Source organism: Corylus avellana, chromosome ca2 (genome assembly GCF_901000735.1).
Source record: "Corylus avellana chromosome ca2, CavTom2PMs-1.0".
NCBI lineage: Eukaryota > Viridiplantae > Streptophyta > Magnoliopsida > Fagales > Betulaceae > Corylus > Corylus avellana.
In genome coordinates, this window is record NC_081542.1 from 44500754 (window position 1) to 44515050 (window position 14297).

Consider the following 14297-nt stretch of genomic DNA (forward strand, 5'->3'; position numbering starts at 1 on the left):
GAAGAAAATAATAGCCCATAGTCGATCGAAACTACATCTATAAAACAAAATTGATCAAATCCATACAATGTGTTTTTAGTTTTGAAGTACAATAATTAAAGATTAAAAGATATAAAACAAAAAGAAAAATATAAATAGATAATAAAATACGCTGTTATTCTGTATCTGAGACCTCATCTTCATCTTCCTCTAGGATGTAAACCAACGCCCGTTTTCTTACAGCAAAAACACAAGCAACACCTCGGGATGCTGTTACATTCAAATAACAAGGTCAGGACACTTACACAACCCATTCAAACATATCTACAACACTTGAATCATTGGTCACCATATTGCTTTTCAAATATTGAAATAATCACTCAACTATATCTTAATCCCAACTCATTGAATAAGTACATGAATCTTTCCCATTTAGAACACTTCCAGTGTACACAAGTACTTTCCTCTTTCTCATAAAATTTCTTATTACTTATCACAAGAAAATGAATCCTTTTCCATCATTCAATCCTACATGAGGCCTTGCGTCAAAATTATATTAGTGAAAACATTACAACGAAAGGCTTCGACGACATGTGAGGTTATAGTTGATAAATTTAATCTGAATGATTGACAAAATTCAAGAGAGTTCACATTAATAGAAGAACCACACATATAAAGTAATAAGGTCCCACACAAATGTAATAATCCAAGATTCTGTAGCATTTTCGTGGAGGAAACCCCAAGAGTCAGTCATCATAGCGTCACTATTTCAATAGTAGTGAATATGATACCTTGAGTGACAAATAACAAGCTATCTGCATATTTCACGTGTAGGTGTTCTTGTTTTAACTTCTGCTATAAATCAGCCTAAAGATAATACTAGAACTTTTCTATAAGAAACAAGAATAGAATCTACTACCACATTGCTGCTATAAACTAGGCCTACATCTTACATCAATTATACCTTTCCTATTGAAAAGAAGAATATTCATTTCAAAATCTAGAACAATGCAAAAGAAATTTTACTCAAGAGTCAAGATGTTCACATGCATCGTATATAATTAGATATGTCAATCATAGAAATATCAGAAATACATAGAAATTCAATCAGTCAATTATACTATGGCAAAATAGACAGACTTCTTAAGGTTTTCAAGTAGTCTCTTCTTCCAGGTGAATCTAAAGTTTGATATCATATATATATATGCACAAACACATACTTATATGCTCACAGCTTTAGGATGGCACTGACCCACTTGGTTTTCCGACAACCCATTTCTGACTTCTGACCCAACATGAGTCGGAAACAAAAAACTATCACTGACTACCAAGCCAACACGTGTTGGAACCAGATAATTTGAGTCAGATTGGAATAAGCGGGCCATGCTGGTTCCTCAGTTTATTGCACAGCCCTATTCACTAGTATGTGCAAACATACTCATACATGTTAGATCATTGAATTAAATTAATATTCTAACACTCTCCATCGTGTATGGACTCATCAAATGAGACTCAACACGTGAAATTCTCCAGGGAGGTCAATTACAGAGCAGTGTTCAAACGTAGGACCAATATTAACCAAGTTAAATCACCGGTTGTCTTAAAGACTTAAGTTGATAAAAAAAAAAATGATAAATGTAATCATTTAACTAAATCAACATTCTAACAATACATATACACACACACACACACACACACACACACTGAGTCGTATCATTAGTCCAAATAATTAATGCATCATCATGGTCATTGGTCCACCTGATAGAACCCCTACCAGGTTATTGTTCTTCAAAAAATTCGAAATGCATAATAAACCAATATGAAATGAGAAACACTCACTGCTAACTGCCAAGGGAGCAATTACAGAGTGAGGAATACTGCGAACTTTTTCATTCTCCATTTGCAGATTGACAGCAGAGCCCTACACATACAAATTTGCAGAGAAGTTGGTATTTTACCAAAAGCAGCTTAAGAAAATTCTTGAGAAAAGAGCGGCACATAAAGCAATTTACCTTCAGATATTTTAATTCTTACAAAAAACCAACATATTGGAACACAAGTTAAAAAGAACAAGCAACTAAAAAAGAAGAGGATATTGAGAGAAGAAAAATGAGATACTCAACTTGAGAGAATTAAAAATAAAGAAACAAGAAGTTAGACAGATTGTGCACAGGAAAAAGGTGTTGTCACATTGTAAGGACAGGAGTTCAAATAAACAGAGGAAGAAATCCAAAGAAATATTAAATCTACAAAAACTGAAAAATCTATAATGACATTGAGATGCACCAAAACTGCAAAACCATGGCATCTTTCTACAAGTATTCAATCCAAGAAATGGTGATGAAACAGGTAAGCTAAATTACCTTGAGTTGGTGCAACATCCAATTCTCTACACTGCTGGATCTTGAGATAGATACAAATGGAAGGTCACTTGCTTGTACAATCATCATACAGGCATCCCCAGAGCTTTCAGAAGAGGTAGTTGTTTCATTTAATAACAAAACAATTTGACTTTCCTGTTTTAACAAAATGAATTACACCCAAAAAAAAAAAAAAAAAAAAAAAAAACAAGAGAATGCACATGGAAATTCTAGGTCTTTACCTTATATAAGGAAAGATCCACACAATGATAACCATCAGGAACACACAGCAATGCAGCTTCCAATGAAGCATAACCCTTCTTTACATTGATCAAGTCATTCATAAACCCTCTTACTATACCTATAGAATTTGCAATCTCTGGAAAAGACTCATCGGGTATTTGGAAAGATATATAATCAATAAACCTACTTTCACAAGTCTGATAAGATGAAATGGGATGGGAGGCTTCCTGTGGATGTTAAAGAAAATATAAGACGATTACAATGCAGAGTGATATTCATTCATAAAAGTAAACAAAATAAACAAATCTGGTTGCTAACCTAGGATACAAATGCAGAGTGCGCGTCAATATTAGAAGTTCTTATAGTCTAGAGCATTTTAAAGAATGATTAGATATGTAAACACATAGAACCTACATCTGCTTTTACAGGATAAACAATGAATAAATCACCGAATGACCATACAATTTCAGCCCTGACTAGATGTCATGAAATACACACAGAAAAACAGTACCTCATAGTATGATATTGATGTAGGGACAGCAAAAGAAGTAGATGTTGGGGTAGATGGAAGAGGGAACAGCGGCAATAGATTCTCACAAAGTATCTTTTTGGATATTGTACTAAAAGGCATTAGAAAAGCTTCCCTGAAACTGAAATAATAAAATCATTAATGAAGCAATTCCAAATTTATGTAAACTGCAAAAAGTAAACATCCGAAAGAGATTAATTGTGTGTGCATGCGTATAGCAAAACATAAGATAGAAGCCTACAATTTTTCCTTTTTTTTTTTTTGGTTGGGGGGGGGGGGTGTGTTTGCTCCCCCCTTTTAACCCTTTTCCAATAATATTATTACCGGTAAAAATTTTTTTTTAAAAAAAGGTGTTCAAAATTCATTGATATATACTTTTATGGCTGGAAAACTAATAACATATTCAGTTGTGCTTCAGCACTAAACAATGATTTTATCACATTTATGGAATAAAAAATTTGTTGATAACATAGTGAAAAAAAGTTCCTTTTTGCCTTGAGAAGCCACTAAAACAGGGCCTGTTTTGTCAAATTTTAAAAAGCATTTTTCATTTTTCAAGCTCTGAAACTCTTTTTAAATATCAATTAACCAAACGAATTTTCCAGATTTCCAGATGTGGCCCCCACCACTAACACACTTTTCAAAACAAACTACAAAACTCTTCTCAAAATTCAAAACACTTGCAAAACATAAAAAACAAAATAATAATAATAAACTATAGTAAAAATTTAAAAGCAGTTACGGTGGTGTTGTCATTGCTTGATAGTGGCAACGGCCATGGTCCCCATGTGGCGGCCCCGCTATGGCCACCTGATTCAGCTGGCGACCACCACGTCATCTCTAATGGCTGCCGCGAGCCACCATACAGCAACCCCCGTCTAGAGGCCACCATGTAGCAACCCCACGGTGGCTGCATGATTCATTTGGAGGCAGCGCCAGATCGCCGCCATAGTGGAGACATGTTTTTACACAATTTTTTTGTATTACTAGATAAAAAATATTACCAATTTTTGTATCAAAAGTACACTCCAAAACTTTACAAAAACAACTTTGATGTTGTGAACCCCACCCACATACAACGCATTTTTCAAATGTGATCCCCACCAAATCAATTTTCAATTTTTACACTTTTCAAAACTCTTTTCAAAATCCAAAACACTTCTCAAAACTTTACCAAACGGGCCCACATTGTCTGGTGCTATGTTGAATATATTTGCCATCTTGATGATAAAAAAAAAAAAAAAAAACCCTTTATAGAAGGAAGGAATGACTGTTAATTAAATGATTAAATCAATCATTTCCTATCAGCTTAAACTTTTTGAATAAGTGGTAATTTAACAATGAAAATGAGGAAATAAAGAAATACCTAGACTCCATCAACTGAAATTCCTTTGCTAGCGTCCTCCGTAGATATTCACAATCTAAAAATCCCCCAAAATGAACTAATTCCTTGGCATTTTGCATTGTTTCCCTAAGGAATTTAGACATTAGATCGTTTGAAAACCAACATTGATACTACATATACATCGACATATATGAAAACATGCATGCAAGTAATCATGTATACAAATATGCACACAAACATCTGCAGAAAAGAATTGCTTCATTAACAAACAACCAAAAGAATTGCTTCATGTTTTAAGACACGCATGCAAGAGAAAAAGTATTTTCTCTTGTCAACACAAAAACACACTTTTCAGAAAACAGTTACCAAATGAAACACTTTTCAAAACACAATACTTTACAAAAAAATTCCACACCACATAATTTTTTAGAAAAATTCAACGCCTTATAAGAATATTTTGTGAAAAAAAAAAAAAACTTATTTCAGGTGTGGAGGCTGACTTATTAAAAAAAAAAAAAAGAAAAGAAAAGGTGGCCGAACAGCTAGCTTCAAATGAGGAGGGGTGGATGTGTGGCCACCCCAACCAAATAGTGGTGGTCGCACAGCCACCCTATCTTGGTCAGAGGTGGCCATCCCTCTCCTCCATTGAATGTGGTTGTACAACCACTCTTTTTCTATATATATCAAAGTAATCAAGATATCATTAAAAGCGAAAAGTGCCTCCATACACACAAGAAGTATACAAGCGAAGCCGCCTAGTTAGAAAGGGCAAAAAGAACAAGAAAATCATGATAACTAATCATCAAAGGAAAAGCATAAGCAGTTGTCCAAAGATACAAAGTGTTAAAAAATAAAGGCTCAATCTTCTCCAAATATATTATAAGGAAGAGGTTAGCCTCCACACTTGAAAAACAAGCATGTGTTTTTTTCCTCAAAATAAGCATGTTCAAAGTTTGTTTCTTTGAAAACATGAAACACTTTTTGAAAAATTTTAGAAACAATTTTCTTTTGTAGACCCCACAAACAACATTTTTTTTTTTCAAATTGAACACTTCTCAACCTTCTATCACATCAAAACATTTTCAAATCAAGACACCAAAAACACTTTTCAAAACATTTAACAAACATACCCCTAGTTTTTCTATAAGTAGTTAAGAGAACTCTTTCTTGAACATGTTCATCACTAACCTTGATTTAGAATGAGCACACTAATAATCTCAAATGTCAACACATGCAATTGCCTTGTAAGTTTTATGTAAGCTGAAATAATAATAAGCACAAAAAGATGTATAATGATGGATAAGGCAGTAAATGAAATAATTTTAGGACAGATTAGATTGTCAATGGCTGAAAATTGAGATTAGATTGTCAGTGGCTGAAAATTGACTTACAATTCAATTTCAATGTCACAATCTGCTTCAGATAGTTCCAGCAACTGTCTAACAGGATCTTGATCATATAAAAACTTTAGAAATATCACAAGAAGTTCACTGCCAAAATAATAATTCAGTAAAATGAGTGCAAAATATGTGCCGAAATGGAATAATAAGGAAAACCAGAAAGGTGAACCTGTCATATGGTAGAAGCTGATCACTAGGTTCTGACATTAGCAGCTTTATACATTTTAGAAGCCAGTTGAAGAAATTTGAAAACTGAAAGAAAACACATCAGAAATCTAAAACAAGAAATATATAAATCCAAGAGGATTGTCCTCTTATTTATTTTACCCAGTTTCCACAATTATCTTCCTAACATCCAACAATTAATATACACCTTTTTGGTCAAACAAGTTACATTATTTTAATTTCATAAGGAGCAATTCTTGCTTCTTAAGATGTCCATTCAATGCAACCTTCTTGGTGAAAGGAACATATAATGTACGCTTATAAAATATATACAAGGAAGAAGCAAATCTGAGAACAACTTGCAGGATTTCAAATAGAATATGGCATGAACATCCAGAGAGAAGGCAAGAGAGATTATTACAAAAATTGTCTCGAGGCTTCATTGACATGTTGGTAATATATTTCTATGGATATATGATAAGGGAGAGAGGAAGGGAAAGAAGACCCCACCACTGGCTAAAATCAACTCTGTCCTCCTACCCCTTAAAGCAGAGGCAATGAACAACTACTTTCGACTCACCTAAAACCAAATACACTTAACCAAGCCTCGTCAAACATTACAATTATGTCATGTAACTTAAGGAACAATTCTATTTTATCTACTTTTTGTCACATAATTATGTCATCCATTTCTAATCTCAGTTTGTTTCTTAGGAGTTGAAGAAGATGATCAATTTCAACAAAATAGCAGCATATTCTGTCAAAGATTATGACTACAATTTTGTCAGAAATATATAGTTGGGAAATATGGAAGAAAGAGGAGCATTTGAACATCAATAGCAGTTTCCAAAAATAGAAAAAAAGGATCCTCAGAAAAGCATACCTGCTGCACCACAGATGAAAGCACTCTCATAAACCGTTCGACTTGTACAAGTAACATACCAGCTTTTTCTGTCGCATCATTGATGAGAGTCTCATCCAAACCAACACCCTGATAGCGTGCACGCCATCTTGAAAGGCCCCTCAGTTCTCCCATCCTAAATCCAACAATTTCTGCAGCAGGCTGGGAAATGGAAATTTATCTTTTAGTTTCCAATCAAGGCCTTGGTATGAAGAACATGACAAACAAAACTATTATCAGCCACACAATTTCACCAAATAACAACTAGCAACAAATCTATAATTTTTTTTTTTTTTTTTTTTTTTTTTTTTTTTTTTTTAAAAAAGGGAATGCAAATTAATTACTATGTAAACCTTGCTTAAGAAGGCTGTAATGTAATCAACTTCAGCTTTTAGGTAACAAGTTATTTCGCACTCGCATGTTAGCTTTTGATAATAGTAGGTCATCAAAGAGATTTATCTGGTTTTAGGATGGTTATATTTCTTTTGGTCTCTGAGCTTATTTTCATGAAATTAGCCTTTTCCTGCAACAGAATAAAAGAAAATTACCTATTATATCTTTGCCCTATAGAATTCGCCATACAAAATAACGTATTTTGACACCTTTATTTGAGTTTAATCCATGCATTTAACCAACTCAATTCATAGGATTGCTTAAATACCAATAAAAAAGAATCAGATAGCATACAAATATCGGTGAAAGTGAATGGGAAGTACAAAGTAACTAGTTGCTTGTCATGTAATAATGCACCTGTAGATGATCAAGGACAATGCGCTGAAGTTCTTTTCCGGCACCACAGACAGCTTTTGACACACGTTTGACACCCTGTTAAGTGATTAACTTACTCTATCAAAATTTCATCTAAAATTATTTTAGATGAAATCACTCATTCATCTAAAAAATAAATCAAAATTTCCTTCTAAAAAGTTGACACAAGGCTGAGCATACCACTTCCCCAAGAGAGTTAACTAGAAATTGATGAACTGCTGGACTGGTCCGTGCACCACCTAAAAGGCTCAGAAACTCCTCTTGGGGAGATGAGTCAAGTCCTATATACAAATCATAGAAACCATTGAATGGCAGAACAGAACAGAAGAGATATGAATTACATTCATGAACTGTGTTTTTTGTTATTATTAGCAGTTACCGTGGTCGACAATCAGAGTAGACAAAGAATCAAACTTCTCATGAAAAGTGTGCATAGCATCATTCCACTGCTTACACATTACTGATAGTGATGCCCGTATAACCTCAGTCAAATCCTCAATATTAGATGCTTGTTGAGCTACTTGATGTAGCTCATTTCTCCTACAATGAGGAACAGATAGAGTGAGAGAGAGGGAGATGGGGGGACAGCTAGATTCAAGAAGGACAAATGTATAGCATCATTATATCAACTTCATGGAGCCCAAAAATTTGAATCTATGCCAGCAACTAGAAACCAATTGAAATAGTGAACAAGAAACAGGAGAGAGAATCCAATGTAAAACAAAAGAGGAGTTTTAGGACAATATAAAAACCTATCAACAATCCAATTTCTACTGCAAAGTTACCTCTTCCAAAATATAGAAGTATCGAGCATTAAGCAATGCAAGCCATGCATACCATGTCCAGCCAGTTTCCTGTTTCTTGTTTCATCGCTACCTTCAACAAGTTCTCCCGAGCACATAACTATCAAATGACAAAGATCTTTTGATAAAGCAACCTAATGACAAAATATTGTAACAAGATCAGCTTGCTCTTGTAAACAACTGGGAGCTTATCTGTAAGCAACTTCGAAAATGAAAAGTGTATAAGAGGGTTTTCTTATGACGCACTACTAAAACTAAAAATCCTACATAACTATTTATTCAATAGAATACGAAATGAGTGTCATAGCTGGACTTTCCATCTAAGGAGACTGAGAATTCATTACCCATGCTTATGAAGAAAAAACCAATTACATTCATTTGATTGCTTATTTTATTATCAGTTCCTTTCTTTTTCTTAGATAGATAGCCAATTATAGAAGAGGTGATATATGAAAGAGAAACTTAGAGAGCGATCAACTTCAATCCAAGCCAATCACTAATAATTAAATTTTGATAAAACCTAAAGATATATGATCCAACTCCAATAGCTACTTTCTACCAGAAACTCAAACCCCAGTGCGTTCCTCCTTCAAATTTACAAACAAATTTGTTTTCTATAAGTGTCCCTGACTGCTCCAGTTTTCTGTTTTCTATGCTACATCTACACACTATATTATCCATATTCATGCCAATGTATTCATCCTTAAAAGTTCTTCCTTTTCCTTGAGAGGCAACATTACATGAACACTTAGTAGATAATTCCTAGTTCAGGATATTGCCCCTAAACCCTTTACAACACTATTTTTTACGCACCAAGAGCGAGAAGTCCCAGAAACTGCGAATTAGTATTTACAAAAAGGCATTAAGCACAGTTTCTTTGTTACTTTGAATCTTAAGCTACTTAAATTCCCAAATTGAGGGGAAAGGGGCCAGGCCAAAGCAATAACCAAAATAGCATTATGATCTCAAGCAATGCCTGCACTTATGTATATAATACCAGCACGAGAACCTTATTTAAAATGTGATGACGAGAGTGGTCACAGAAAATGAAATCAATCAGTGTAGACAACACAAAGTCATACTTTAAGACTTTCAGTTGGGTGGACATTGTTGGTTCTGACAAGCAGACAGGCAATCTATGCCAATATTTTATTTGATCAGAATCTGTTCACTAAAATCCTTGCTAGCAGAAACCAAATGGTGTGTCACAACAGCTCATTAACTTTGGCAAGGAACTGTCATGATTATTTATGCATCCACTCTTGTATCATGTTACTTTGTTCACTTTCTTCACCTACAAAGTCGTGAAAGAGTTGTTTTCCCATGAAGTCTTACCTTGCTTAAAAAGCTGTTTCTTTTATTTATTTATTTCCATTTCCATTGTTCCTTTTTTTTTTTTTTTTTAATGATAAGTATTTGCAATGTTCTTGTTCTTATAATGAGTAAAATAACATAATGGCATGTGGTTAATTGCTCTCTGATTCTCAATGAGTGCAGGAAAGGACTCTAATCTTCCCAAAGTTCTCTTGTTTGGACTTCTAGTGCAATCGTAGTTGCGGCAATGAATGCAGTTTGACTTGGTTACAACCCTCTCGGGAGAAAAAAAGTTGGCATGGTAGAGATGGGCTAAAAATTCCTCATTCCTAGGTACATGTTTCTCATCAATATTATATGCATGAATCCAATTTGGTTAAGAATTAATTAAACAACACAATACAAATATTTGAAATATTCAAAAACATCTTATTATCATATGCATACTGGAAAGATTTCAAGGCCATAAACATGAAGGATAATATACCTTGTAAATGGAAGCATTAAGAAGTCGGTAGGAGGCTTGAATATCGACAAGAGGAGTGGGGGAAAAAAACTTGTGTATGTTCTGTACATGCACAAGCATAAACAAGTAACATAAGAAGATAAAACAGGCTATTAAGTGACACATCAAACATAAAACTGAAAAGAATATATTGGAATGACTTATTAGCAAAAAGAGGGACAAAAAAAAAAAAAAAAGAAAAAATAACCTAGAAACTTAGTCCAAACTCAAGTAGTAACTGAACTGTTGGTCCAAGGATTTGTACCCATACCATGAGGTTCAGACAAGAATAAGAACAGCAAGAATACATAATTGGATGGCCCAATAACTAACAAGACATCATTTTTTCCTTTTCTTTAAATCCACAAATTCAACTTTCCCAAAGTTCTACATATCCTGCTATTTGATTCCAGGACCCTAAGCCAAAGCAAGTTTATGCAGCAGGGAACCAGAGCCCTTTCACAAGTAAAAACCAACTCTTTTAACAATTTGGAGGACTGAGAGAACATATTAATAGGACCCTGGGTAGAAATGAAATATGCATTAACAAAAAGACAATAATTACATCAAAGCAAGAACACTTTTTAAGGATTGTACGGTTAGACTAGGAGATTGCATGCTCAACACCTTGAAACCATATGACATGACCCTTTATGAGAGTCATCAACAAGGATCGGTGAGTGTCATCAACCCCATAAAAAGAGTTGCTAAGGGTCATCAGCCTATTGGTTACTCAGCATGGTTAAGAAGTAATTTCAGAGAAAGATAATAACTTACAATTTTGCCTACTGGAAAAATGCCAAATATGCTAAAGCAAATGCTTCCATCCTTGTCTCCACTGCACAGAATATTAAAGCGTTGTTGTGAAGAATTTGACATCTCTCGGAATGAACCTTCATTGTCATCCATAAAGCCAGCATCTCCAGATACGACTCCAGGCATCCGAGGAATGGTTGGAGTAGGAGGGAAGAAACGAGAAGTGCGATCTTCATATGTCGATAGGTTACCATTGTCATCCTGAAACCCAATTTGAAAAAGGGGATGGAACTGAAAATATTTTTGTGACCAAATAAGAAGTAGATCTCCACACTCCACCCCACCCCCCACAATTTAAAGAGAGAGAGGAAAAGGCTTCAACGTGAAAAGAGAACAAATAAAAGAGTCGGCAAATATTTCTATTAATATGAGATAAATGGCTTCAATTAATAAAATTAGCATGAATAACAAATTGATATGCTAAATTTTCAAAGTTTCACAAGCTTCCATGGCTTAACTACAATTTCAAACTTAATAGAGTCTATTGCAAACTTACAAGTTCAAAAAATATATTCTTAGTAAGCATCCAACCCAAAGTTCTGCAAAAGGTATATTTCCCACTAAGAATTTTAACAAATGACACTGTCAAGTAATCCATTTTATCCACTGAGCTCAAAATGGTACATGGAATGCAAATAGATAGACAAAAGCATACCGTAATCAGACGTCCATCCTCCACCCAGTTAAGACAAACAACAGCAACAGTGTGGGACTTTAAATTTCTCAACAACCTTCCATTCTGCTTGACATTAAAGAATAACTGGTATTAGCGAAGGTATAAGCAATGAAATATATAAATTCAAGTATAAATTTCTCTGTTGTACACACTCACAAACACATTGTTATCATGAGAAGATAAAGTTACCAACAGGCAAGAAATATGCACTAAATTTAAGAGTTTCCACATCCATCCCATTAGTCAAATATATACTCACATTTCTACAAGTTAATAAAATAAATTACCTCATGTCTGCATTAAAAAAAAAAATTATTATTATTATTTTTTAAATTACGAGAATGAGAAGATATATGTCTACAAAATAGAAGCAACACAAAAGTATAGCAAAATGATGCTGCCAATTTAGCAAAATTTAAATCTTTATTTATAAAAATCGCAGCCTCGATATAATGATTGGTAGAATGTAAACAATAAAATAAGTAAATTTTGGCTCTACCTCAGCTGCTACCATAAATGCAAAATCTTAAGGCCGTAGTGTAACAATGCAGTAAATCTCCAGAATAGTTACAAGAGAGAGAGAGAAAAAAAAAAAAAGTCATGTACGTAATGTGCCTATTTCAACATAGAAAATTATCTCAAGAACTCTATGAAAATCAAAACCTACGGAAACTCTATCTAGTCCTTACACAACATGACTGCAAAAATGACTAATTTATAAATGGGTCATCTTAGAGATTAATGAACCTTTTTTTTAATTTTACAACTGACAACCACGTTGTGTGTCAATTGGCTAGATTGGATATTAGAGTTATGTCAACAGTACTCATAAAGCAATCATGAACTACCCAAGCTCGGTTACAAGGCACCATAACGACTTTCGAGCTGATATGAAACAGGAAAAGGGCCAGAAGCTGTATGTATAAGCAGACAATCTATGCAACTAACTTTAGTTTAATGATTATGCAGTTCAACAACCAGAGGCAAATCCGAAAAGCAAATGAAAAAAAAATAGAAATAATCTCACAAAATTATTTATTGCCTACCACATGAAAAATATAGATTTCAAATCTAGGAGTTAGAGAAAGTAACAACCAACTAATGAGTACCAATAGCAAGTTCGAACAATAAAGTAAGGCTACTAACTTCAACGTCGTGCAGTGAGACTGTTCCATCTTCAAGCCCAACAGCTATGGCTTTACCATCAGGTCGCCAACATAATGATGTTATGCACCTTCCTAGAAAATGTTTTAGAAATTCAGTAAGTACACTACTAAGGCACTTTTCGCAAATGTTGAAATCCATCAGCAAAATTTGAACTCAAAATACAAAATAAGAATATATATATATATATCAGAGCAGCATACCATATACACATACAAATATACATATATACATGTGTGTGCTGAAGTAATACCAAATTATGATCAATTGAATAGGAAACTACAACAATCAACCAATTGAACGACTTAATTTGGATTGTGAAATTTGCAATAGATTAATACAAATCGTGGAAATTGAGTTAGGCAAAAGAGAGAGAGAGAGAGAGAGAGAGAGAGAGAGAATCACCAGGAGAAATTGTCCACAACCTCTGCCAATTGAAACGATGCAGCAAAATCTTGGAGTCTTCCGTAACCATGGCCAGCAAATCCTTCTCGGGGTTCCATTCCGAAATTTTTATCTGCCATTGTAAATCCCCGAATTAGAAAATGCACGCACACATATACACACAGCACAGCACACATGTACAGCCACATTGAAAACCTGAGAGGCAACTGGTTTGTCGAATTGAAGCTGAAAAGGAAGCACACGCTGGGAATCGTCCGTTTTCATGGATGAAACTTGGAAAAGGTGCTCGATCAGAGATCAGTAGTTGAATCAATGAGACTAATAAATTGCGAAGAACATATAAAACCCTAGAAGATTAAGCCACTACCACACTGCCAGTAGGACGACGCCGTTTGGGGAGGAGAAATGAGAGAAATGCAATGCAAGTGCGCATGAAGTGAAAGAAGAAGAAGAGGAGGAGGAGGAGGAGAGCTTAAGCGGTGGCGATTGCCAGGAGCTGCTGGTGTTGGAAGTGTGAGAAAGAGGGCGGGCTTTTTGGGTTTCAACTTTTAATAGATGAGTTGAATGGTTTATTCTACTAAAGGAAATTTGGTCATTCACATGAGATTGTTAATGTTTCGGTAGTTTGAGGGCATTGTTATAATTAAAATTTTAGGAAAATATTATCAATTAGATGGTAATTTGATGAGCACGTGGACTTTACTTTTTTTTCTTTCACTCTTTATATTTTATTTTATTTTTTATGTGATAGTTTAAAGGGATAAGTAAACTTTACTTTTATTTTATTTTGGGTAAAGTCTATTTAACCTCCTTAACTATCACCACAAGTCCACAATAACAATCTACCTCCAAACTATCAATTACGACAATTTACCCTCAAAACTACCAAAACAATAATAATATATCCCCAATTTTTAAAAAATG

General features: G+C 34.3%; 1 protein-coding gene across 1 annotated transcript; it reads right to left on the reverse strand.

Moving 5' to 3' along the window:
• Positions 1 to 20: 20 nt before the first annotated feature.
• LOC132171849 (anaphase-promoting complex subunit 4) lies at positions 21 to 13918 on the reverse strand. Its single transcript, XM_059583261.1, has 19 exons — positions 13569 to 13918; positions 13374 to 13485; positions 12951 to 13042; positions 11784 to 11867; positions 11090 to 11329; positions 10295 to 10375; positions 8476 to 8627; positions 8070 to 8230; positions 7871 to 7971; positions 7673 to 7747; positions 6905 to 7084; positions 6026 to 6108; positions 5848 to 5946; positions 4478 to 4582; positions 3094 to 3232; positions 2582 to 2809; positions 2343 to 2495; positions 1819 to 1900; positions 21 to 249 (listed from the first exon to the last, which is right to left on the reverse strand). Exons 1-19 carry the CDS (start codon positions 13635 to 13637, stop codon positions 155 to 157), a joined length of 2331 nt encoding a protein of 776 aa, XP_059439244.1. The 5' UTR covers positions 13638 to 13918; the 3' UTR covers positions 21 to 154.
• Positions 13919 to 14297: the final 379 nt, after the last annotated feature.

What these genes read in the sequence shown, in the direction of transcription:
- LOC132171849 (XM_059583261.1), bottom strand. Translation starts at nt 13,637, where the DNA reads ATGAAAACGGACGATTCCCAGCGTGTGCTTCCTTTTCAGCTTCAATTC. An exon ending in GTTGTGGACAATTTCTCCTG is followed by an intron (nt 13,043 to 13,373) that starts GTGATTCTCTCT and finishes AACATTTTCTAG; the next exon opens with GAAGGTGCATAACATCATTA. An exon ending in TTTCATCTGTGGTGCAGCAG is followed by an intron (nt 6,109 to 6,904) that starts GTATGCTTTTCT and finishes GTTTTCTTTCAG; the next exon opens with TTTTCAAATTTCTTCAACTG.